The sequence below is a fragment of the Phoca vitulina genome, unplaced genomic scaffold (assembly GCF_004348235.1).
Source record: "Phoca vitulina isolate PV1807 unplaced genomic scaffold, GSC_HSeal_1.0 scaffold118, whole genome shotgun sequence".
Taxonomy (NCBI): domain Eukaryota; kingdom Metazoa; phylum Chordata; class Mammalia; order Carnivora; family Phocidae; genus Phoca; species Phoca vitulina.
Window position 1 is genome coordinate 486,411 of NW_022589821.1, and position 25,434 is coordinate 511,844.

Here is a 25,434-nt window from a genome sequence, read left to right on the forward strand (position 1 = left end):
AGAAGGCATCAGTGAGACCATCAATACAGACATAAGGAATAAATAGCAGAGATAAAGGGGCTCAAGAACTAAAATGAGAAACACGCCTGATGGAATGAACAGCAGACTGGAAGAAGCAGAGGAAGGAATCCACAACCTAAAGACAGAGTACTGGAAAGCAATGAAGCTCAACAAAAGAGAGAACAAAGAATAATGAGAAATAGACTTAGGGAACTCGTTGACTCCATCAAATGTAATAACATTTGGGGGCGCCTGGGTGGCTCAGTCGATAAGCGTCTGCCTTCGGCTCAGGTCATGATCCCAGGGTTCTGGGATCGAGCCCCACATCGGGCTCCCTGCTCCACGGGAAGCCTGCTTCTCCCTCTCCCACGCCCCCTGCTCGTGTTCCCTCTCTTGGTGTGTCTCTGTCAAATAAATAAATAAAATCTTAAAAAAAAAAAAAGTAATAACATTTGTATTCCAGGAGTCCCAGAAGAAGAAGAGGGAGAAAAGGGGGCAGAGAATTTATCAGAAGAACTGGGGCGCCTGGGTGGCTCAGTCGTTAAGCGTCTGCCTTCGGCTCAGGTCATGATCCCAGGGTCCTGGGATCGAGCCCCGCATCGGGCTCCCTGCTCGGCGGGAAGCCTGCTTCTCCCTCTCCCACTCCCCCTGCTTGTGTTCCCTCTCTCGCTGTGTCTCTCTCTGTCAAATAAATAAAATCTTTAAAAAAAAAAAAAAAAAAAAAAAAAGAAGAACTAATAGCTGAAAACTTTTCTAATTTGAGGAAGGAAACAGATATCCAGATCCAGGAGGCACAAAGAACCTCCAACAGAAGCACATCCACACCAAGATACGTTGTAATTAAAATGGCAGAATATAGTGATAAAAAAGGAATATTAAAGACAGCAAGACAAAAGAAGATAGTCACATGGAAATTTTATTGCAATTCCCCTTTGCTGTAAAATCCAAGCTCCTGATCATTGTCCTTTTCCCAGTAATGCTAGTGTAAAACATTGTGTTGCTAGTGCCAACACTAATAAAATACATTGTATTTTATAGAAGTATCACAGTCCATCACAGCTTGGAAACTGAAGCTGGTTGCTCACCAGAAGCACTGTTTCAGACTCTGGCATTTTCTGCCCAAATCACACTGAGCCCACTGCCCGGGTCTCTGCCTCTTCCTCTGCTGTCCTCAGGTGGCAGCCTCCTCTGTCAGTGTGCACACGAGGCCCCTCACAGTGCAGGACAGAGAGAGGGGAGGAGATGGGAAGAAAAGGGGGCAGACTGAGGGTCGGGGTGCCTGGGTGGCTCAATCGGTTAAGCGTCTGCTGTCGGCTCAGGTCATGGTCCCAGGGTCCTGGGATCGAGCCCCACGTCGGGCTCCCTGCTCAGCAGGAAGCCTGCTTCTCCCTCTCCCTCTGCCCTTCCTTACCGCTCATGCTCTCTCTCAAATAAATAACTAAAATCTTGAAGGAGGAGGAAGAGGAGGAGGAGGAGGAGGGGAAACATCTGTTAAGGTGGGGGATAGAACATACTTTAACAGGCTATTAGCCTGATCCCTTAACTTCCTCAGTACTTAAGACAAGCGTTATGTGGGCCTCCTTGTGTTACTCGCCCCAGAACCCCACACATGCCCCAGGCCCCGCCTTGAGCAGCCCCGGATGAACTGCTAGGAACCCATGATGCTGCATGTGCTTGGTATACGGACAGGAGCATTTTACTGCATAGCTTTCCAGGGCCCCTGAGCCAATATGATTAAGAGCCATCGGTTGAGGGGGGCGCCTGGGTGGCTCAGTCGGTTGAGCGTCCAACTCTTGATTTCAGCTCAGATCATGATCTTGGGGTCATGAGATCGAGCCCCAAGACAGGCTCCGGCTCTGCACAGTCCGCTTGTCCCTCTCCCTCCCCCTCTGCCCCTCCACTCGTGCACTTGCGCGCTCTCCCTCTCTCTCTACAGATCTAAAATAAATGCAAAAATCTTTAAAAAAAGAGCTATCAGTCGAGAGATGGCAGAACATCTGATGGGATGAGTTGCCCCTTCTACCATACTAGTTCCAGAGACAGGGTCAGGGGCTGTCTCTTCCTGTTCTCGGGATGGGGTTGGACCTAGAGAGTGGCCATCATCAGTGGCTGAGGAGGTCTCCTGTAGTCTCCCTATGTCCTTTATGTCCTCACAGAGCAGTTTCTGCTTTTCTAGGAGTCGTCCCTTCTCCCCCAGGAACGACCCCAGCTCCAGGCCCAAGCTCCAACTCCAGCAAACCCAGCTTGAGGGCCTGTTCCCTGCCCCAGGAGCAGCCGCTGACCCAGAGCCCCCTTCAACAATGGCCCTGCACCCAGCACTTGCCTGCACAAGGCTCCCGAGGCAGCGGGTGAGCAGGAAGAGGGGCGCCTTGGGCTTGCAGCTGCAGAACGAGAGACCGGTGTGCATGAGGGGAGTGGGGAGTAAGCTGTGGTCCTTTCCTTTCACCTGCAGCCCCCTCCTCACCACACATCACTGCTGGGCCCTGGGGGACAGAGAGAGTCTCCTTCCCAAGGTGTCTCAGAGCCCCCCAGCCATAGCAGGGTGGACAATTTCTGCAGAATCTCCAGCCCAGGAAGACCTCAGGCTGTCCTAGCCTCGGGGACTCCCATGTTCTCTGTCCAGAAACACTCATTTCTTAAGGGAAAACACCCCCATGGGGTTTTGTTGTTTTTTATACATTCTAGGGCCTGAGAGATGTCTGGGAAAGGCTCCCTTTGTCAACCCCGTGAGGCGAAGCGTACACACACCCCCCCCCGCCCCAGCTAGCACAGCAGCTGCCCCTACTTGAACAGAACTGGAAGCCCCCCGGAAGAGCCAGGAGGGCCAGGAGCTCGCCGTTTCTCACTGGGGTCAGGCCTTGGGCCTTCACAGGAGGCCGCTGAAGCCTCGGAGGGGGGCCCGCACGGAAGCTGAGAGCAGACCTCACCTTTTCTTTCACTGGACGCCGAGCCACCCCACCTCAGCCATCCCTGACCTTCGGATTCGGCTCACCCCACTCAGACCCCCTACACAATGTAAAACGTGGGTGTCGGCTTCCCGACTTTGTTCTGAAAACAGAGATAAGAGAGCAAATTCAGCCCCTCCCTTCAGCTCCAGAGCTCAGCTGCTAGTGCGGGGGCTCTCCCAACAGCGGTTCCTCCTACGTGGAGACCACAGGCCCCAGTCCTGGGTCTCAGTTGGGGACCCCACTCCCGCGGGCACGGAGGGGGCGAGCAGGAGCCTCCCTCCTGTCTGGCCAAACACTGGTCTCTCCCGTCCCCCTGCAGGGCCGGGGCAGGCCTGAGGATCGCGCTTTCCTTGTGGAAGGGTTTCTCTGTGTTTTGAGTCTCCTCCTCTTTAGGGGGCAGACACAGGGCGGCCGGGACCCTCGCTGGGTCACAACCCCTGGGAAACAGCAGCTCGGGACATCAAACCCTCATTCATTCCACGTTCCACATCAGGGAGGATCAAACGCATAATGTGGAGTGTGGGGACGCCAGAGCAGAGGCTGTGGGGTTTCCTCGGGGACCTGTGTCTGGTTTGGGTGACTGTGGAGAGAGGCCGCCATTCACTGGAGTGGGGGTGTGGCAAGAGGAGCAGAAGGTGAGGAAAATAATGTCCGATGTGGGGTGTGTTGAATGAGAGGAGCTGGTGAGTCCTCCAGCTGGAAGTCCAATGAATATTTGAGGACAAAGGTCGGGAGTGTGGGGGAGGGAACAGAAGTCCAATCTGAAGGTGAATGACCGTGACTCTCCCAAATCTCATGAAAACCACGGGTTTCAATGGGGCCACTGCAGGACCTTAACCAAACCAGAATAGCTCAGAGCCAAGATGGAGCCCTGGCAGAGAAGAGAGCGGAGGCCGAGCCTCCAGAGAAGGAGGTGGAAAAGGAAAAGCAGGGGTGATACCAGAGGGACTAAAAAGAAAAGAAAAGGAGGTGGAGGTGGCGGCCAAGTCGGACGCAAGTCAGGTCAGGCCTAGAAATGTCAGGTGGCCACGTGAAGGTCAAAGGTGATCCTAGTGAGGCATTTGGGTGGGGCGCCTGGGTGGCCTAGTTCTCCTTGAGAGGGAAACTGACCTTTCTCCACATCTCCCCTCCAGCTTCGCACCTGCTCGGAACTCAGAGAAGACAGTCACTGCGACAGAAAGGACTGGTTAGGTTGGAGGGGAACCAGACTGGTGCCCCCGCAATCCTGGGACGCGGGCCTCCCCTTCTCCCCTCCCTGCCGGAAAGCTCACTTTATCTGTGAATCTTAAATTCCTTGCGGTCTTGGTCTGTACTTAGGCTCCTTGATGTTCACTTCTGGGAAAAGCCAGGAAGACGTGAGGCTAGGAGGTCAGTACCAGTGGGAAAAACAAGACGGAGGGGTAAAAAAAATGAACATGTGATATTCACCTGGTTCTTTCCCCACCCGGCTACCATGCGTTCGGAACATGCAGGTGGCTTATCTGGAAAAGTAAACGGATCAAGGCCACACGAGTGCCCAGGTCTGCCCACTGCCCTGTCCAGCTGAGACTCAGTCCCAGGAGGTGTGCAGGGACCAGCCAGACTTCATTTTCTCCACCTCAACACAGACCCCACCCACTCAATTCCATTTAAAAAAGTTTGTCTTTCCATTTGCCACCAGCCTTGATTAAATATTATAAAAGAGACAAATTACACACTTCTCAGAAATTGGAATTTTATAAAAAGGCATTTTTTTCTCTTATGTCCATAAAATGATATAATTCTTGCAAGTATAGAAATGTGTCATAAATTATACAGAACGTTCCTTAATTACAGCTCAATGCAACTTGGTACTGCCTCCCTCCCTAAAAAAACGAGAGAGAACCAAAAAAATAATATATATATAACTGTATATATATATTTATATATATATTTATATAATATAGACAAATCAAATATGAAAAAAAATCATTTCCTCTTTGGTATAAAAATCAGACTCTCACCTTGAGAGACACACAGACAGACATGATGTTGGGTTTGTAAACTGTGCAGCCAAAAGGATTTTCCCTGTCAAGCATCCCCTCCCCTGGCCCCCTGGCCCCCTGGCCCGCCTACCTGCCTCGAGGCTCCTGCACTGAGTAAGACCAGCCCCACACCAACCCTCAGCACCCCCTCCACTACCCAGACTGAACTGGTAGCAACTACCCCAGGAGAAGCCTGATTTGGGGTGTGGATGGTGGGAAGGAAGGACAGGCACAGCTCGAGGCCCCGGGGCCGGCCAGGCCCCCCCGCCCCTGCCCCTCCACAGCTCTCCTGGATGCTGGGCCTGGAGGGGCGGGACCCCTCGTGTACCAGAAGGGAGCAGTGGAGGCCAGCTTCCCCTTCAGCCCGGCCTCTGCTCCAGGGTGCAGGAGCAGGAAAATGCCAGATGATGGAGGACGGAAGACAGATGGGACTCTGCTAATGAACTCAGATCCAAATTTAAAATGAAAGAAATCTCTTTTTTTGGACGACATCTTACACCCAGCTTGAGGTCAGAGAATGACGGGACTGCACCCCAGGCTCCAGCCCAAACCCGCAGGACTTACGGACCCAGGAACTGATACGTGTGTTGGGGGAGGAAAGAGACGGGACCAAATCCTCCTCCCCCGTGCTCTGCGGACCCCTGGGGCTGGCAGGGGCCTCCCTCCCTGGCCAGCCTTGCAGCCCTCAAGGGCCCTGAGGACCACCCCATCCAGCCAGCTGGGGCACCCCTGGGGGGCCAGCCTCCTCTTCCCACAACACAGAAGTCACTCAGAGGCCCCCTCCTCCTGCCAAATAAAAAACACAAAACCAAACTGGACACAAACACAAATCAAGGAGAGACACACACGACGTGAGGGGCCCGTGGGCCCCAGCAGATCTCTGGCTTCCCAGCATGATACATTCTTGTGTAATTCAGGAACAGAGGCCCTCAGCCCCCTCTGGGGAGTGGGAGTAAAAAAATACAGAGATTCTAGTCTCCCTGTGGGCTCCAAGCAGGGCAAGGGCAGACCCAATCTCAATTTCAGTTTTTGGTTCCACATCTGACCCCTCCCTGGGGCTGGCTCCTGATGCCCCGTCCCTGCTCCGCCTTCTGGGCCCCCGCTACCACCCCCCCTCCCCGGGCTGGAGGTGCCAGCAGGATGGGGTCTGCAAGGAGGGACGCGAGGTGGGCGTGGGGGGCCTGCAGTTCCGAGAAGCTGTCCTCTCGGTGGCTGGACCGCCCTGTGTGCTCGTGGCTGGCACGGGCGCCCCAGGGTCAGCCCTCACCCCTTGAGGGGCTTGTCGGCCCCTCCGCTGGGGCTGCCGGCGCTGTCACTCTTCTTCCTGCGCAGGCTCTCAATCCAGCTGGAGCTGGAGCGGGTGGTAAAGCTGGCCAGAGCCAGGGAGCTGAGCCGCATGTTTTTGCCGGACATGATGAGCTCCCCGAACCCCTCCTGGTGCGAGAAGGCGTAGCCCGAGCGCCGGGAACTGGTGCGGCCCACCCGCCGCAGGCAGCGGTGCTGGGCCTTCTGCTTCTTCCTCACCAGCTGGGTGTAGCGCACCTGGGAAGGAGCCCGCCGGCGACAGCGCTGGCATCACACCCCCGGACAAGGGCCCCGGAGCCTCCGGGACGAGGCTGCGCGGGGTTCTGCCCCAAGCAACAGTGGGCGACCGCCAGCAGCATCGACGTTCGCGCCGGAGGACTCCCTGAGCCGCCCTCCCGGTCCCCCAGAGCAGACAGCGGGCTGCTCACCGTGTCTGAGAGATCGGGCTTCAGGCTCAGCTTGAGGAACCGGAAGGCGACCACAGGCATGATGCAGACGACGGTGGTGAGGGTGATGGTCAGCCACACCGTGGGCTGGGCTAGGGTGTTCTGGGCGTTGCCTGGGGAACGAAGCCGCCGGCGGCCTTGGGAGTCACGGGCAGACGAGGAGCAGCCCTATCTGCCCCATCCCGGCCCCTGAGTCCTCCCTGTTTCCCAGAACCTCAGGCCTGTTTCTTTATCTGCTTTCCTGGGCACCTCTGCTGTCTCCTCACAGCCTCACCCCCCACCCCAACCTGCCCCGGGGTCTTCCCAGCTCAGGAAATGCCACCACCCACTCCCTAAGGCTCCATTTTCAAACCGCCTGTGGAAGGTGGCCGTGGCTCCCTGCGTCCCCCCCAAGCCCGGGTCACCGCCACAGCCTCCTACCTGGCCTCCCCATTTCCGCCTTTGCCCTCTGTGCTTTATCATCCCCAAAACCGTAACAGCCGTCCTTAAACACACAAATGGGTTCTGACACTTCCCTGCTCATAACGCTCCAATGGCTTTCTATCATATTTAGACTAAAATTCAAAGTTCTGCAGCGCCTGGGTGGCTCAGTCTGCCTTCGGCTCGGGTCATGATCCCGGGGTCCTGGGATCGAGCCCCGCATCGAGCTCCCTCCCTCTCCCACTCCCCCTGCTTGTGTTCCTCTCTCGCTGTGTCTCTCTGTCAAATAAATAAATAAAATCTTTTAAAAAAATTTAAAAATAAAAAAAAATAAAACTCAAAGTTCTAACTCTAAACTAGAACATAAAGATCTGGATCCATTCCTACCCCCCACACCCAGCCAGGCCCTACTCTCCAGCCTTGCTTACTCCACACACCCCTCCTCTGCTGCGGCCCCTCCCCCACACACCCCTCCTCTGCTGTGGGAACTTCCAGGCAAGCCCCCCTACGGCCCCTCTGGAGGTTCCTCTTCCAGGCTCACTCCTCCCCTTTATTCAGATTTCTCTGTGCCAACGTCCTCTCTTCAAGGGGTCTTCCCTGACTACCCTGTCCCTCTCCACCCTGCTTGATGTTTTTTGTAAGACCTCCTAATTCTAGACATTTCACCTGCTACCCTGTAAACTGCCTGTCTCTCTCACTGAAATACGAGACCCAGGAGAGCCCAGTACTGCATCCCCAGCACCCAGGACACTGGGTGACCTACGGAAGGTGCCGACCGAACGCCCACTGAGTGGATGAACGAACAGATCGAAATCAAATGCACCCCTGCACCTGCCTTCACTTTGCGCCTCCCAAGCAGCCCGTCTGCCTCTGCCACCCGTGCCCCTGCCCCCCCACCCCCACCCCCGCCCGTCTGAATGCCTCGCACTCAGTCACTGTAGTGGCTCCTCACTGGCCATCAGATTTCTCTTTCTAAAGTGATCCTTTGATGCCATTCCCCTCTTTCCTCAAAAAAAAAAGAAAAAAAAAGACTCCCAGTGAAATAAATCAAGACCTGAGAGCCTGGCGTTGACACCTTCAATGTCCTCCCTTTCCAGCCTCTCATCCACCCCATCTACACTTCCAGCTCCCGGGTACGGAGTCAGCCCCGCAGCAGCCTGCCCTTGGACTGTCCCCGACCACCCCCAACCAGTCATCTGCTGATCATGAGCAGGTCGGCCACCACTTGATCCTGACCCCACAGCCTGGCAGGCTCTTCCTCACATTCATGGATACGGAAGCCCTGTGAGGGCCGGCCCGGGTCAGAGACACCCCGACGCGCCCACGGCCCCTCTCCGAGCACCTGGCACGCCGCACAAACGCTCCCGTGGTGCTCGTGAGCTACCTGCCCTGTTGGTAGGGAAGCCGCCGCGGAGACTCACCCACAAACCGGAACTGGTTTGGAAACATGTCGAAGAGCCCATTGCTGTGCATGGCAAACAGGATGGCGAAGTAGATAGCCAGGCTGCCCCAGATAAAGAAGTGGTTGATAGCCGTCCAGTAGCCGGTGTCCAGCCCGATCTGAGAAAGGCGGTGGTCAGAGACAAAAAGGGCGGCCCCCCACCCGCCCCGTCCTGCGCAGGGCCGCCGCCTGGACAGGGGCCGGCGGGGCCGGGCTGGCCTCACACCTGCACGCTGACCACGATGACCAGGGAGGTCGCCACGGTGACCGCAAAGGACTGGTAGTCGGCCAGCTGGGTGCCGTCGTCCCGCGTGGCCTCAGCAAACACGCCGTATGGGATGAAGAACATGAGCACGGACGTGTAGATGCCCTGGGCAATGCAGATGAAGAACTCCCGCTTGTTGAAGAGGAGGTTCAGCTGGCCTGGCTCATACAGCTTGGGGTACTCCATGCTGCGCTGCTCCGGGACGTCCTGCGGGGCCCAGGGGGTCCAGGGGCCTCAGGACAGCCAAGGGCAGAGCCCATCCCGGCCTCCTCCTTTCCAAATTCTTTGCCGGCCGGATCCTGCCTCAAGCCCCCCACCCAGGAAAGTCACAGAGCGGTGGCCGCCGAGCGGGAGCACGGCCTTCCCAGGCACCACGGGCAGCACACACACTGCCGTCCACGTGCTTTCTTCGCAGCACGGCCTCTCCCCAGCCCCGACCCCTGCGCCCCTTACCTGGTCGAAGACCCCCATGGCGAGGACTGGGAGGGAGGTGTACACGATGTTGTAAAGGGTGATAAAATACTGATCGTAGACGGTCTGCGAAGAGATCACAGCAAGACAGGAGGAAACACTACAAATTGGGCAGAGACTGCTGAGTGGCGTGTGGAGCCCGCCTCTACTCCTTCAACAAGTGTGTGTTTGTTCTCATTTTGTTTTTTTGAGTAGGCTCTATACCCAACGTGGGGCTCGAACTCACAACCCAAGACCGAGAGTCACAGGCCGCACGGCCTCAGCTGGCTAGGAGCCCCTCAACCAGTGTTTTTTTTCACGCACGAACCTGACAACAGCTGGGCCCTGGGGGCTGACCGACAGGCAGGCCAGAAGATCTCTGCCCTTATGGGGCGCACACAGGAAGCGGTGGGCCGCGGGCGCCCTACCTGGGCGGAGAAGCCGCAGAAGAAGCCAAACCAGAAGTGGACCATGGTGAAGGCGAAGTTCTTGTAGAAGAAATAGCAGAGGAACTTGCACATGCGCAGATACGACCAGCGCCCGTGCACCAGCAGGAGGCGCTGCAGGAACTTGAACTGGGAGAAGGCGTAGTCGGAGGCCAGCACCGCCTGGATGCCCTCCTGGCCGCTGATGCCCACGCCGATGTGAGCCGCTACAGGGACGGGTGTGACGGGGGAAGCAGAGTCGCACGCTCAGAACCGCAGCGGGGTGGGGCCGGCCCCCCGCCCCACACCCACACTCACTCTTGATCATGCTGACGTCGTTGGCTCCGTCCCCGATGGCGAGGGTCACGGCTTTCTTGTGCTTCTTAACCAGCTCCACCACCTGGGCCTTCTGCAAAGGGGTCACCCGGCAGCAGATGACAGCTTTGCAGGCACAGGCCGTCTCCAGGAACTCCAGCTCCATGTCCGCCTCCAGCGCGTGGGCCTGGAACACAGAACCTGAGAGCCCCATCTCCCCCGGGGCGGACCCAGGAGTCACGCCTCCCAGGCCCCGAGAGCCGCAGCTGCGCTGAGGTCAGGGGAGGGAGAACAAGGCAAGACAGACCGGCCACGTGCAGAGAAGGGGTCTCTGTGAAGACACTCACCAGGCTGTGCCCATTGATGACCAGGGCGTACTCCCCGGCAACAGCCTCCAGGACAGAAGTGAGTTTGGCAGAACGCTTCTCCGGGCAGGTGAAGCCGTTTCCCACAGCGTGGGGCGAGTCCAGCATCTTCTCCCGGGCTTTCCTGGGAAGGCAGGAATGCACCCATGGGCTCCGGGACAGGAGCAGGGTCTACACGTGCAGGACATCTGCCTGTCTTGGGCCTCCATCTACCTGAGCTCCTCCCGCACTTCGAGGACGGTGTGGCCGGTGACAATGAACACCTCTGTCATGTCGTCCGTCAGCATCTTGCAAGAATAGCCGATGTTCACGGCCGTCTCTACCAACACAGAGACCGATGAGCTCAGCACACTCTCCAGCCTGAGGTCTAGGCTCACACAAGGGCGGCATCTACATGCTTCTCACCTTGCTTATCTCCGGTCAGCACCCAAATCTTGATGTTGGCCAGCGTCAGGAGGGCAATGGTCTCTGGGACCCCCTGCTGGAGCTTGTCCTCAATGGCTGTTGCGCCCAGCAGCTGGAAATACACAGGGTTCCAGACGGGAGAGTCCTGGGCACGAGCCCCCCCGGCCCCCTCGGCCCACCTGCAGCCATACCACCATGTCGTTCTCCACCTCCTCGTACACGCTGGCCAGCCTGTCCTCCCGGCTGTCCCGGGCCAGGCTGGCTTGGAGCCGTCTCTGGGCCCACTCCCCATAGTACTCTTCGTCCAGATCCTTGTAGGCCAGAACCAGGGTCCTCAGCCCCTCCCCGGCGTATTCCTGGGGACAGAGCCAAGGTCAGCCTCCGCCCTCCCCGCCATGACACTGAGTTCAGAACCACAGGGCCACTGTCCGCACACCTACATTCAGGTGGTCGGTGGTGGTGCTGAGCAGCCCCCGGGTGCAGGGGTGAAGCCTCTCCAGCAGGATCGTGTCGGCCCCTTTGCAGTACAGTCGGATCCGCCCTTCTGGATTTCGCACTGGGGTCAGGCCAAGGGAAGAAAGTCCCAGGAAGACTCAGGCAGGCCAAGACCCCCAACCTACCACATCAGCAAGAGCCACCCAGCACCCCCCCCACCACAGGCCCTGACGCGGCCCTGAGTGCCCCCGGCAGCCCAGGCCTGGCCTCACCGATGACTGACATCCGCTTGCGGATGTTATTGAAGTCCAGGATGGCCAGCAGCTGGTAGGTGACGGCTGTGCCCATCTCGTGGACAGTGATGGTTTTGGGGGTGCGAGAGCGGAATACAAAACCGAAGTTCCTGGCCGCGGTGACCAGGGCCCCCTCATCCGGGGACTGGGCTTTGTAGTACAGCTCCCCTGGGAGGGGACGAAGAGCACACGTGGCGTAAGCGGCCACCCAAGGCCCCGGGACGGCCCCACCTGGCCACACCACAGAGCAGGCTGGAGGGCGGCCGTCGGGCGGGGAGAGCGCAAGCCGGCCCCAGGCTCACCTTCGTTCTTCTCTTCTGACATGACAGTATGACACAGAGAAAGGAGACGGAAGAACTCGTGCGTGTGGGGGTCCCCCATCTTGACAGCCTCCAGGAGGGTGGGGTCCCAAAATAAGAACTTGTTGTCGGCCAGAGGGTTGAAGGAGAAGTCGACAGGCTCTGGGCTCTAGAGCACAGAGAGGGCAACAAGCAGAGGGAGGTGGGCCAGAGCACAGAGAGGGCAACAAGCAGAGGGAGGTGGGCCAGAGCACAGAGAGGGCAACAAGCAGAGGGAGGTGGGCCAGAGCACAGAGGGCAACAAGCAGAGGGAGGTGGGCCAGAGCACAGAGAGGGCAACAAGCAGAGGGAGGTGGCAGGCTGCACCCCAGGAGGGCGGCCCCACCTTGCTGTTTCCTGCCTTCCAGAGGACAGCCCAAGACCCTGTCCGCTGCAGACCCCACATTCTCCTTCCCGCTCCCAATTCTTCCTGAACACACCCCTTTCTCCAATCAGCCTCCACCTCGTGACCAAAGAGCACCTCCCTCCTCACCATACCCGCCGTTACTGGGCGAGCGCCCTACACTTAGTGGGCACAGAGTAACTACGGAGGCCGGGCCTTACCTCTCCCAATTCGGCTTTGTGTCCCAGGACATCGAGCACGTCCCCTAATGCAGCAGGGACAGAAGGCGAAGCAGCGTCAGAAGAGCGGCGGCGAAAAGCCTCCAGCACAGAATCCCCACAGGCATCTGGAACCCTCAACCCCAGCCACTGAGCCGAGGTCACAGGTCACACGGCTGACTCGAGGCACCCTGGGTCCTCAGAACCCCAGGACCGAAAGTCGTGGCCCCCACTGCTCCGTGTCCCTGTCCCTAGCTCGCCCCACCCGCTCTCCTGCCTTTCACCCTGTAGGCCTAACAATGGACAAACCCCACACACGAGCCACAGGCCCAAGTTAGTACCAAAAACAGTGAGGCCCCACACACCCTATCGCAGGCTACCCCGTGGCTCGGCCGCGAGGCCACATGGAGACCACGGTCCCGTTCCAGAGACGCACAAGTGCCCTGAACGCAACATGGGGAGTGTCTCGCACTCCGCCGCCCCTTCTAACAGCCGCAGAGCGCCCCCTGCCTGGGGCTGAGGCCAGGGCGAGGCCAGCAGCAGAGAGCAGGAGAGGCACTCGGCGTCTGCGCCTGACCCGGGGCACAAGGCGGATGCTCTCCCGGCCCCACAAGCCCGAGCAGGAAAGAAGCAAACCCCAAATGTCAAGACGACGGCGGCTGGGAGCCCGGGGTCGTCGTGGTGCGGCCCTACCGTAGCTGCGGCCGCTGATGGAGCACTTGTTGAAGACCATGATGTTCTGCGTGAGGGTGCCCGTCTTGTCAGAGAAGACGTACTCCACCTGGCCCAGCTCCTCGTTCAGGGTGGTAGTGCGCGCCTCCGCGGGCGTCCGCTTCTTCATGCAGAACATCTTCTTGTCCCAGTTGATGAAGTAGCTGTGGCCCAGGCGGATGACCTCCACGCTGCACAGGGGACAGGAGGTAAGGCTCGGGCAGGGAGCCGAGGACGGGCCCCACCCGCACGGGCCTTCGCTGCAGGCCCCCCGCCTGGGGGGAGACAGGACGCACGGAGCGGACACCTGGGCACGGAACCTGGGTGGGACGGGCAAGGAGTGGCTGAAAGTGGAGCCGGCCACTGTGGCCGGCCAGGAGCTCCCTGACCCTGACCCCGACCCTCTGATGCTCTCCAGACAAGAAGGTGCAAAGGGCCTGGGCAGGTGGGACGGACAGCACAGGCAGAGAGGAAAGGACTGCAGACAAGGCACTCGACCAGCTCTTACCTCAGGACTAATAACACAGAAACCATGCAGAGAAAACAAGAGAGAGTGTGTGAGGGGAGGAAGAGAAGAGAGACCGAGGGCGCTGGCCCTTCGCCGCCCACCGCAAGCACGGTCCTTCCGCCCAGCTCAGGGCCCCGCTATGGCCTTGTGCTTCCAGGGAGCGAGGCAGCCGGAACTCGCCTCCCCGCGGGAAACCATGCCAGAGACAGGGCGCCTTCCACAGCCGGGGCCCTCCCCGTCCTCTGGCCTGCCCGGCGCGCCCTTTGGGATGTGGACTGTCAGCACCCCAGGAAGGAGGCCGAGCCCTGGGGTGCCTCTGGAACCCTGCATGCGGCCCGAGCAAGACTGGGTCAGGACCCACTTTGCACGCAGCTGGCTCAAGGGGTCTTCTCAGCCTTCTCCCCACTGGGCTGCTCCCGCCCCCCAACACTCTCTGGAGCCTGATCGACTTAGCAAGAAGCTTTCTTGGCAGCTACCGTAGGCGCTGGGTGAGCAGGGACAAAACTCGGGCAGCAAGCCCGAAGATGGGGACGAGGTAGACGGCAGACAGGAAAGCATTTCAGTAGGAATGAAGGAGCAGTGACGGCCGGGACGCAGGCTCCCACCCGACGTCCGATCCTCCAATCGAGCATCTCGTGTCGACCCAGTATCGACACATCCCCACGAAGAAGGTGGGACAGGACTGTTCCCATGTCCCATGTGGAAACCGGGCCCCCCGAGTCTCCTGTCAGTGTTCTAGAGAAGCCCAAACTGTCCACCTCGGCACAGAAACGCTCCGTGTGGTCAGTGCCATCAGCAGCAGGGCTCAGCGGAGACCTGAGGCGCACCTGGGGAGTGTGTGTGTGAACGAAACGCAGCCCTTGGGAAGAGTCCTTCAACACGTCTCAGGTCTGCTACCTCGAGTTTCGTTCTTCCGGCTGCTCTCTCTGCTCGTTCTCACCGGCCCGTCCCCATTCACATGCTCTGTACCTCAAACAGCCTACGTGTCTCCTCGATCCTACTCACGCCGTCACCACGGCCAGCCGGCACCTCCTGACGCGTTCCTGGGACTTTTTTCAACGGGACTAACGTTGACGACTTCTGTTGTCAGGAACCAGGTCAGCTGGGACCCAGTCACGCCCTGTTCTGCTGCCAAATGGTGACCATTCCGAGGGCCCCCCCTCCAGGCCTCTGTCTCCCCTCCCCCAGGCTCCAGCCCCCTCTGCAGAGATGTCCTCCCTGATTAACCACCCAGGCAGCGGCGTCCCAGGGGGCCGTGGGGTCTGCGGTCTCGCACTGCTTGCATCTCTCCTCCCCTCCCAGCCCGCTGCTTCCGAAGGCCGACCCCAGCCTGCAGACCTGCGTCCCCTTGTGCTCCACACTCGCCTCAGGTGGGACCCCCACAGCACTCGCTCCCGTTCTGTCTTAGAAGGCGTTTAGACTTCCCTCTCTACTAGCCCGCAGCTCCTGCAGGGAACGAGGTCCGTCCCTAACATGTCTTTGCAGGGGGCACGGCACAAAGTTGCCATGCGAGTGACATATGCTGAATAAATCGATACGCAGTCCAAAGCACCTGAAAACGGCGACGAAGCTTGCTCCGCACGGGTGACCAGAGAACAAGATGCTCGAGGCACAAGAAGGAGCTCCAGGTTCCTTCCCAAAGGTTTCATCTTCACAGAGAGGTTTGCCAAGGGACCAGCTGAGCTCCCCGGGCGACCCTGGGCAGAGTGAGTGCGTACCTGACATACAGCGATATGGGCACGACGGTGTTGAGGATGATGATGTAGGACCAGAAGGAGAGGAAGCCAGAGAAGAAGGCACTGTCCACCGCCTCATCCCACGGCAGGTAGGCCTGGAAGCGCGTCCCGACCTCGTGCTCCCAGATGGCGTTGCCAATGGCCAGGATCACCCCCATGCAGACCAGGAATCCAAAAATCTGGCAAGGAATGAGGAACAGAGGCGAGGCTGCCACTTAGGAAGCCCCCAAAACCAAGTGCATCACTGAAGGTCACCACTCATACCCCAAACCCTCAAAAGCTCAGGCATCTTTAAAATGGTGGCATGCTCTCCTGAGAAGCACCCAGAACTGGTGAGAGCCTGTGGTCTGCCAACCATCATGTGGCCCTGTCTCTGAACATCTTTCTTCACTGTATGACGGGGGAGCTCAGATACCTGGAGCCCTTCCCGGACGGTCAGAGGGGGTGCGAGCAAGCTCCTCCCAACATGAGGAAGCAGCTCACTGGAAATCACCCATCTACCTGAGCTGAGCTTCCACAAGCCAACAAAAATGCCAAGTTTCTGTAATGTTCATTATCTCATACAGATTGACAAAAAAGTTTTTTTAACCTGGAAAACAGATTTCATCTTCGTAAATATAGATTACTTGAAAGTAAAAAATCTTGGGGCGCCTGGGTGGCTCAGTTGTTAAGCGTCTGCCTTCGGCTCAGCTCATGATCCCAGGGTCCTGGAATCGAGCCCCGCATCGGGCTCCCTGCTCCGCGGGAAGCCTGCTTCTCCCTCTCCCACTCCCCCTGCTTGTGTTCCCTCTCTATCTGTCAAATAAAAAAATAAAATCTTTAAAAAAAAAAAAAGAAAGTAAAAAAACCTCTTAAAGATTGTAAAAGATTCTTCTAAAGATTTAAATCTTGCAGTCCTGGGGCTCCTGGGTGGCTCAGTGGTTGAGCCCTGTGCTTGTGTTCTCTCTCTCGTGCTCTCTTTCTCAAATAAATAAATAAAATAATGAATAAAATAAATCTTGCGGTCCCTGAAAAAGGATAAGAAAGTTCTGGTGGTTAAAAGAAGAAAACTGAGACAACTATGATTTCAGACATCTATTTCCGAAGGTGCCCAAGGGCCGCCAGGGGGCGATGCGAGCCTTTGCGGGAGAGACTTAACCAGTCTCCCAGGTTGAGGTCTTGACAAACCCTTTAAGGCCAGAGGCTGGCCCAACCTTGGCTGGCATGCGGGGGGTCAGCAGCAGGCCGTGGGCGGCACAAGAAGGGGAGGAGAGCCCAACAAGGAGCTCAAATTTCCAGCCAAACAAGAAAAGGATTCGGGAATTGCTAAAAACTAAAACAAACTCTTCCTTTGGGATCCTCCACTCTTAGAAGTCAGGGGAAAAGACCCCGTTCATTATCCATCTGCTGAATGGAAATTTTTCTTTTAATTCCTTCTCCATCCCCGTGAAGGCCTCCTTGTCCCCGGCAAAAGCAAACAGAAGCTGACATGCTGCACTAAGTCACCAGCATTGCTGGAATCCAGAGAAGGGCCGGTTTGCTTTAGCTCTCTTCCAGTCCTTGATTCATGCACGTTCCTAAGGTTCTTGTAAGTAACGTCTTCCAAGTCTAAATGGAGCCTGACATAAGCACTGCCTTCGACCAGGGAGGAGGTGGGAGCAAGGGGAATGGCCCAGGGGGAACAAGACGCGGGGGCTGCTGGGGGGAGCCTTACCCAGAGCACCAGTGTATTCATTAGGCGATCAATACTTGTTCTCTTGAACTTTGTCCTGCCACTGTTCTGCATCAGCTTTGTGTCAGGACCTAGAAAGGAATGGGGGCAGGTGCGGAAGCCAAGGCAGCAGCCGGCCGTACTTCCGCCTGGGGTCGCAGACTGCAGGACGTCATGGGGACAGAGGTGCTAGCTGGGGAGACTGGCACTGGGAGGCACCGGCCCCCGGCCCCCGGGAGGCTCACCTGCGAAGACCACCAGCCCGAAGCACCACTCGGTGTTGCGCAGCACACAGCCCCGCAGCAGCATGTTCTGGTTGCTCAGGGGGAACTTGCTGTCCTTCCAGTAAAGGGTCCCACTGAACCTGTCCAGCTTGTTGTTGGGAGGCTCGCAGACCACCTCACCTGAGCGGAAGACAGAAAGCTGCCACCCCAGGTACCGTCCGCAGCCTGACTACGGCTGAGGGAGGGACCTCCGCTCACTGGCCGGGGGTGAACGGAGGCGGCTTGGCGGGAGGGGTGCGCCGGCATGAGCGCAGCCCCCCTCCGGCCCAGGGACCCCACTCTGGGACTCTGTTCTACAGAAATAACAGCATAGGTCACGACAGTTTACTGAAGCATTCTTTAAACAGCAAAAAACTGGAGACAACTGAACGGTCGAGGGAGCTGAGTGGGTTCTGACACAGCTCTGTGCAACATGACGCGGCTACTAAAAGGAAGGAGGCGGGTTTCTGTAACCAGTGATGCGATGAGATACCTAAAGACTTTAACAGGTAAGGAAAGGCAGGTGTGGAGATTCGGGTGCAGCAGGGCCCCACTGCTTTGTGCTCACGTCTGTATAAATGCAGAGCGTGGATGGATACACACTGAAGGACCAGTGCACCTGGCTGGCTAACAGGGCAGAACTGGGGAGCAGGAGGTTTTTTTCTTACACACACTATGGTCTGTCCTTCTAACGAAAAAGCATGTATCATTATTTGGAGCCAAATAAGAATAAACTGAATTTCTCTCAACACATACAGCAAGGAAGGAGCTATTGGCCATGAAGAGCTCCTGAAATGGCCGTGAACTCAAAAGTAGGCGGAAGCCACCTTGCATTGCTGACACTCCCCCACAAAGAAAAATCCAGGAGCTGCATCCCAGCGAAAAGGAGCAGGTGCAATTTAAACCCCAAAACCCAACCCACCTCCTCTACCCACAAGCCGCTTCTCCAAAATCACTCACCATCAAACTTGGCGAGCCTACTGATGTCTCCCAACTCCGAGGTGACTGGGATTGCCTGGCGCACTTTCATGTTGGTCTCTCTGGAAGGACAGTGTTCCTAAGTCCTAGTTCCCTTCCCTTCCTCTAGAATCTACCTGGGAGCACCTGACCTTGGGGCATCACCCCCCTCCACATTACTGAGTGCATAATACTTCCACATACCCAAAGCCTTTCTGATCCCTAAAAATATTCCAAAATGTACAACTCCTAGACCTAGGAATCTCTTCCAGAAAACAAGCTTTTTACCCTTAAGGAGGCAGAAGATATGGGCATCCGACTTACCCATCAAGTTCTGCTGTCTCTATGTAACACAGGCCGTGCGGCTCACTGCTGGAGAGGAGGAGGAGATCCGCCTAGAGAGAAAGCCTAGTGAGGAGCCCAAAGACTCAACCCTCCACTCGTGATGCACTCTTTGCTGACCCCTGCTTCCCGTAAGCATTCTTGGTTTGCTTAGTCCCAAGCGTGAATGGCAAGAGAGAAGCCAGCCCCTGTGTATTAACATGACACAGAAGCTCCCCACTCCGGGAGCTTGGGGGGGCATAGTCGGTTAAGCGTCCGACCCTTGATTTCGGCTCAGGTCGTGATCTCAGGGTTGTGAGATTGAGCCCTGCTGGGTGTGGAGTCTGCGGAGGACTCTCCCTCTGCCCGCCCCATTCACACACGAGGGCACACGTGCACTGTCTCTCTCTCTCAAAAAAAAAGAAGCTCCCCACTCAAGAAAGTTCAACCCATGCGTGATTACGAGGCTGTGGGAAATCAGGAAAGACTCATTTCTATCTGCCAAAAAAGAGTGAAGAGACCCGTAGCCCCAGAGGGCCACCTTGTCCCTTACCGCCACAAACTGATTGTTTTCCAGCTTGATAATATCGCCAACACAGACATTCATCCACTGCTCTTGCTGGAGGCTGTGGGAAGGGGGAGAAGAGGCTGGTCAAGCGAGAGAAGTTCCCAGGGGAGCCCTCCTCCTAAAGGCCCTCAGTCTCCACCGGGCGCTCACCTCCCATTGATCAGCACTTGGGACTGCCGGTTATTCACCTGGTTATCGCTCTTGTGGCGGAACTGAAAAGAACTAAGAGAAGTAAGATGGCTTCCCCACTCCCAGGGACTGAGACAGTCAGTGGGGTGTAGAGCATGCTGGGTCCCACCTGGAGTGCACCTGTCCACAGACATACTCTCTCCCTGGCTCTGCCCCCTGCCCTTGGCCAAGGAGCCACAGGTCTAGGGGCCAGGTGAGGGATACCACGGTCCCCAAGGACCTGTGCCGGGCAGAGTGGGGGTGAGGAAGAAGTGCAGGAATGGAAGAATAGAAGCGACTCACATAGTCATCAGTAGCATCTTTAACAGCTGTGATGGCGAGGACCAGAACCAAAGGCACGATGGTGGTGAACCAGGAAAGGGAGGACACCTGTGGGATCAACTGCAAGGGAAGAGGGCGTGGCTCTGAGGCCCCGGGCCAGGCCCTCCCACCCAACCTCTCTCTTCCTTGACTCGGCTTGTGAGTTGCAAAGGGTCTACTGCAGGGCACTCACCTGCAGAATGAGAAGGAACAGGAAGTAGGTATTGGCGACCTCCTGGAACTGCTCAAAGAGGTTGACAGGCAGGAAGGTGAGAATATTGTACTTGGAGGTCTTGATGCAATTACTCTACGACAGTGGAAGAGAAGATCACCAGACAGCCTCTAACCCCAACCCAGAACCAGGCGGAGGCTGTCTCCTCCATCGACACTTCCCAAACCTCTGCCCCTAAAAGCCAGCAACCTCAGGTGTGGGAGGGGGAAGGGGTAAAGAGAAGGGAGTCTCATGGGGCCCGTGTGTCCTGGGGCACTGCCAGGTGAAGGCATGAAAAAATCAGCACAGCCACAGATGGAAAGTGGCCAGGGGGCTGCCTTCCCTCCCCTGGCCCCAACCTCAAGGGGGCCGCTGCCCTTTGGCACTCAGGAGGAGGGAGCAGGCCGGCCTGCCAAGTCACTTACCGCGTACTGGAATTTCTCATTGTATTCTCGGTCGTTGGCTCGAGCCCTCCTTTCTTCTTCTGCAACAGAACGATGATGCCGCAGTCAGGAGGAGCAAATGGAGGCCTGGCCCAACACCTTGTCAGGCCTACCCATTTTGTGGGGTTTCCACTGAGGGCCCTTGGCTCCTTGCAGAGTACACAGTTTTAAGGAGCTGGTGCCACACCTGGGGTGTCACTCGGTTCCACCCTCTGGTCTGTCTTGCACCAGCCTGGCCATTCGGTTCTACAGGCATTCATTCACAGGACAAGACCAACAATGTCAAGGTCTTCTGCTAGGGGCACTCAGATCCCCTCCCCGCATCTTTAATTAACACCTCAGCCATTATGGCCTCAGGAATCGCTGGAGGAAAAGCAGCTGTGGACAAAAAGCTTCCTTCCCCAGGGAGCCCCTGCAGATCCAGCCAGGGCACTGCCCTCCTCCTAACCTGGGGGTGGGGTGGGTGGCAAGCCCGAGGGTCACCGTGCTCTGCGGCAGCATCCCAGCCCCACAGCCCCACGTGCGGCACCCCCACAGGAGCCTCTGCTTGTCACATGCCACCCGCAGAGCCTTCTGACTGGCCCACGATGACATCACCTTATTTCAAAGCTCATCTTCAAGTCAGAGAAGGGGGGGTCAGGGATGTGGGTCATGCAGACCAAGACGGCGATGAAGGAGGCAGGAATGGGATGTACTTTAAAGGGCTGTTGTCTCTAACTGTAACCCTTCTTGTGCCGTCCGCACACCTTGCCCTTAAACAACACACCTGTCACTAACTGAGTGACACCTATCCTGAACATCCGCTCATCTGGGACTGCAGGTACCACGTTCATGTCCCAGAACACGGGGCTGTCCTGTCAAGGGCTCTCCAGCCCACCTCTGGGGGTCACAAGGGCCACAGGCTGAAAAGGGGGGTTCCTTGGTGAGGCAGAGAACAAAATGCGTTGAACCAGTGCTGGAGCCAAATGCAACATGCCAGACCCCTCCCCTCACCTCCAAAGACCCCTGCAGAGCACACTGCAGTAACCAAACCTCGGAACACAGCACCCTCTGCCTACTCAGAGGGCTCCTTCCCTGCGTGGGCGCTTTACTCCCAGAAACTTCCCCAGTGGGGACCCCTCGCTCTGAGCCCCCTGCGGCGTCTCCAAAGACCATGCAAGGGAGAGGCAGGGGCCAGACCCTTTGGAGCCAGGATCCCTGGGTCTGGAAAGGAGCGGACCAGGGAAGGCTGCGGAAGGCTGCGGACAACCAAATGTGAGGGTGGGAGGGGAAAGCAGGGGCTCGGGAGAGCGGCCAGGCGCTGCCTCCCGTTACCTGTCCCCCATGAGGGCTTCTTTCTGCTCCAGGAGGGGGGCGCCCCGGCCCGGGCCCACTTCTCGGGCATCTCCTTGGGGACCGTCATGATCCCGGTTTGAGCGGGGGAGGGCGGGCTGTCTGTCGGTCTGTCCTTGGCCTCAGCGGCGCCGATGCGGCGGCCCCCCGGGCAGGCACACCACGAGCCGCGGCCGCTCGGAGGGGAGCCCCGGCCGTCGGGCGCGCGCCCCACCTGCAGCCCCGGCCATCCCCGCGGCCGCCGCCCCCAGGCCCGGCCGCCCGCGCGCCCAGTGGCCCGAGCGCGGCGCGCGCCCCGGCTCCGCCCCCCGCCCGCCCCCCGCCCGCAGGGCAGCTCCTGCCAGCGCCGCGTAGGCGAAGCCCGCGGAGCCCCGCCCCCGGGGGGGGAACCGCCAGTGTTGTCCGGGCAACCGCTTTCATCCCGCCCCCGCCCGCAGGAAAACCAGGAGGGCGGGGCGGATGGAGAAATGAGAGAAGGTGGGAACACAGCGCCCCAGGCCCGAGACTAAGCGCTCAGGTGCCCCAAGTCGAAAGGGGCAGGTACTCAGCACCCCGGGGAGGAGAGCCCAGCTCAGGCATCCAGGGGAAGAATTCGCTTTCCTAGGCTCCCCCCAGGATGGGCAGGGGTTGTGATGACCCTCCTCCAGATTCACTGGCAGTGTCCCTCCTCCCTTTGCTCCCTGAGCCATAGTAACACCCAATCTTGATGATCCCAGGGATTCCAATCCCCCTGCCGCCCCGGTCTTACCTGGGGGGCGCTTTTTTGCACACAGTGCCATCTCACCCAGCAAGGTGCCAGCAATCCCATGGGAGACCCTGCAGGAAGGTGACATATGCAGGAGGTCAGAAAGCCAAGGGTAACCCTTCATTCCCCTCTTCAGACTCTTCCTGAAGGTTCTCGTCCCCAGGTCTGACCTTCCCCACGGCCTCCCCCCTAGGCCTCAGCCTTGGATGGGTGTGTGTGTGTCAGGACTAGCAGTTTACAGAAGCTGAGACCTACAGGTCAAGGAAGGGGACAGAGAGAAGTGGCCAGGCAGGAGGGGTACAGATCCCAGGGAACCTGTCCCCGGGGCAATGGATGCCCCCATGTGCCCTTCTGATGGCAATGAGTGGTGCCTGTGTTTACTGGAAAGCAGACTTTCCACCAAAGGGTGGGGTTGAGGGAACCTGAGCCAGGAAACACCTGGCAGAACCTCAGGAAACAAAGTGGGCAGGCTCCACCTTTCCCAAAATGCTTATAATCCCCCCATCCTCCCACTACTGGGCCTTCCATTCTCACCTCCTGCAGGGGAGCTCACACTAGAGGCATGGCCTGCATTTCCTGAACACAGTCCCCAAACCACTTCCTCTCAGTCTGGGTCAGCTGAGGGGCCATGCCCACCGTGGTGGGGAGTCGCCCTCTCTCCCCACCCCACACTCCACAAGCCCAGCCCGGTCAGGATGGCAATAGATGTAGGCTCAAGGAGTATCAATCAGACAGGCCTTTGCTTTCCTTCCATCTTCCCGTGTCCCTTTCACCAAAAAGCCAAAAGGCCTGCCTCATCCCTATTGCCAGCCAGGTCCCAGGTCCTCTTGTCACACCTCCTCTTTCTCTGTCTGGGTGGAAAGCCTTCCCCCTCATCAGTGCCCCTGACTTGGGCCCCTTAGGCACAGCGTGCCAGCCTGTCGGCCCAAAAAGATCCTGACTGCCTGTCTGCCCAACCTCTGTAATTACAGACTCTGGCCACAGCCCGTCACCCACACCAGTCGTCCCTTCACTAACTCAGACTCCCTTTCTGAACCCCAGATCAGGCACGAAGCCAGAAGTCCTTTTCCTCGCCGACCCTCCCCAACACTGATCGCCAGGGGTGCCTGGCTGGCTCAGGAGGAAAAACCTCATCCACCGTTTTAGAGATGCCAAGCCCTCCTCCCGTGGCCCTGGCCAGGGTCTCCACCCAGTCTAGAGTATGAGTCATGACAGGGTGGGGTGTGGAGGAAGAGGTTAAAGGAGAGGATGGAAGGGTGGGCATCCCAAATTCCATAGCCAGCCCCACCCTCCTAAAGGGAGGCAATCAAGAAACCATCAGCCTGAAGATCTGGGTTTGAATGCTATGAAAGAATTAATGAAGGAACCACACACACTTTTAGGAGTCAGGAGTCTGGACACCGAGCAGGAAAGTTGTTTCACCTCTAAGGCCCTGGGGAGAATGAAAGCTGACTTGGTCCCAGACCTCATCCCCTCTGGGGGGCCCTAATAGGGAGGGAACAAGAGTGGGAGACGGGGAAACAGGGAACCCCTCTCACTTCTCCCCAGTCTCACACAGCTTGGGTTTTCTGAACCATCAGGCACACCAGCCACGTGGCCCTGCCCATCACCCTGCCCCAGCCCCCTCTGCAGCCACATTTGGGATAAAAATAGCCAGCTCTGGGTAGAAGGCAATGCTCCATGTACGAAAACGGCTCCTCCTCTCGGCCCGGCCCCTGCTCCCTTCCAGACCAAACCCGGGAAGACGGACCCCTTCTTTCAGAGAAGGTTGGCAGGGGTATTTGTGGGCAGGTCAGGGGAACAGAAGGAAATGGAATCCTAGACCCCAGCTCACCTACCACCAGCACCCCTGGCCACCTTACATCGCCAAGGACAGATGCCAGGACTCACTCCCCAACTCTGAATCCCCAAAGCTACTACCCCTCCTCGCGCCCCTGCTTTTGCTCACGCACAGAGACCTCCGCCTTAAGAGAAAAAGCCTACCAGCCCCGAACTCCCTTCTCCAGGCGCCCAAACCCTCGGGCCAGGGTCACTGCCCTCACCCCACAACTCTCGGGGCGGCCCTCCCCTCCTCGCTGCTCCACGCCCCCTCCTTCAGCACCCCATCCTCCCGCGGCGCGGACAGCCTCTGGACCCCCATCCTCAGGCACCCGCACCCTCGTCCGTGCGAGCACGCGCGCCCGCCCCGCCTCACCTCAGCGCGCGGCGCCCGGCGCCCGCCCCGGCCGCCCCGTCCTGCCCATGCCGGGGGCTGCGGCGGGGGGCGCTCGGCTCGGCTCCCCGCGGGCTCTCGCCCCCAGCTGCAGCCCCGCTCCCCCGGGGCTCGGCCCGCTACTTTGTGTCAGTTTCGGCCGCGGCGGGGCGGAAGTGACGGAGGCGGCGGCAGAGGCGGGGGGCGGGAGGGGGTTTTGGGGAGGGGGAGGGAGGGAGGGGGAGGGGAGGCGGGAGCCGCCATCTTTGTGCGGGGCGGGGGGGGCGGGGTCTTAACCTTTCCGAGGCCGTGTCTCCCCCCCCGCCCCCCACTGCACATCCATCCCGCAGCCAAAAAGCCAAGTCAGCCAGGAGAGTAGCGAGCCCAGACGTTTTTTTGTTTTTTTTCCAAGTTTATTTAAGTAACCTCCAAGCGCAACCTGGGGTTCGAACCCACGACCCCGATATCGAGTCGCAAGTTCCTCCGGCTGAGCCAGCCCGGCGCCCCACAGGGAGCGCCGGCGCCTTTATTCGCTGGAAAGGGGCCCGGGAGCGCTGCCCCGGGAGCGGCGTGAGAGCGAGCCCCCCTCCCGCGCCCCCCGCCCCCCCGCGGCCCCGGAGTCAGGGCCTTGTCCCGCGGCGCACCTCACCCCACTCCGGGACGGACGGCTGGAGCGTCTGGGCACTGGGCCGTGCCTCAGTTTCCCCGTTTGCGCTCCCGGCCGCCAGGCAGGCCCGGCTCGCACCCTCGCCATCTGGAGAGCCGCCCCGCGAGGGAAGGGCGGCCGCACCGAGGTTCTGGGGCTGGGAGCCCGGCAGGCGGACCGGGCTCCGCAGGAAGCCCCCCTCGCCGGG

General features: G+C 58.5%; 1 protein-coding gene across 6 annotated transcripts; it reads right to left on the minus strand.

The window, feature by feature from the left end:
• Window positions 1-1,453: 1,453 nt before the first annotated feature.
• On the minus strand, window positions 1,454-24,616 carry ATP8B2 (ATPase phospholipid transporting 8B2). 6 transcript variants are annotated; one of them, XR_004298612.1, is made up of 31 exons: window positions 21,627-21,871; window positions 20,295-20,353; window positions 19,852-19,965; window positions 19,641-19,739; window positions 19,320-19,381; window positions 19,155-19,227; window positions 18,605-18,675; window positions 18,284-18,363; window positions 17,306-17,464; window positions 17,064-17,152; window positions 15,353-15,549; window positions 13,109-13,317; window positions 12,419-12,462; window positions 11,819-11,984; window positions 11,496-11,684; window positions 11,229-11,344; window positions 10,980-11,144; window positions 10,789-10,900; window positions 10,597-10,702; window positions 10,366-10,507; window positions 10,022-10,205; window positions 9,707-9,930; window positions 9,282-9,365; window positions 8,790-9,035; window positions 8,544-8,682; window positions 6,685-6,815; window positions 6,219-6,493; window positions 4,220-4,309; window positions 4,059-4,116; window positions 2,928-3,048; window positions 1,454-2,381 (listed from the first exon to the last, which is right to left on the minus strand). XR_004298612.1 is itself a non-coding variant. In XM_032398661.1 (29 exons), the coding sequence occupies exons 1-28, from the start codon at window positions 21,712-21,714 to the stop codon at window positions 4,234-4,236; spliced, it is 3,699 nt and encodes a 1,232-aa protein (XP_032254552.1). In that variant the 5' UTR covers window positions 21,715-21,871; the 3' UTR covers window positions 3,814-4,116; window positions 4,220-4,233. The 6 variants fall into 6 exon arrangements, 3 of the variants coding, with proteins under 3 accessions (XP_032254552.1, XP_032254554.1, XP_032254553.1); XR_004298614.1 differs by lacking the exon at window positions 21,627-21,871 and adding an exon at window positions 21,079-21,553; XR_004298613.1 differs by lacking the exon at window positions 2,928-3,048 and having other exon boundaries at window positions 1,455-2,381.
• Window positions 24,617-25,434: the final 818 nt, after the last annotated feature.

Excerpts from the sequence above, each read along its gene's own strand:
- ATP8B2 (XM_032398661.1), bottom strand. The coding sequence starts at position 21,714 with ATGACGGTCCCCAAGGAGATGCCCGAGAAGTGGGCCCGGGCCGGGGCG. Across the intron at positions 11,145-11,228 it reads CCACCACCGACCACCTGAAT|GAATACGCCGGGGAGGGGCT; the intron begins GTAGGTGTGCGG and ends CTCTGTCCCCAG. Across the intron at positions 10,703-10,788 it reads GCTGACCGGAGATAAGCAAG|AGACGGCCGTGAACATCGGC; the intron begins GTGAGAAGCATG and ends CTGTGTTGGTAG.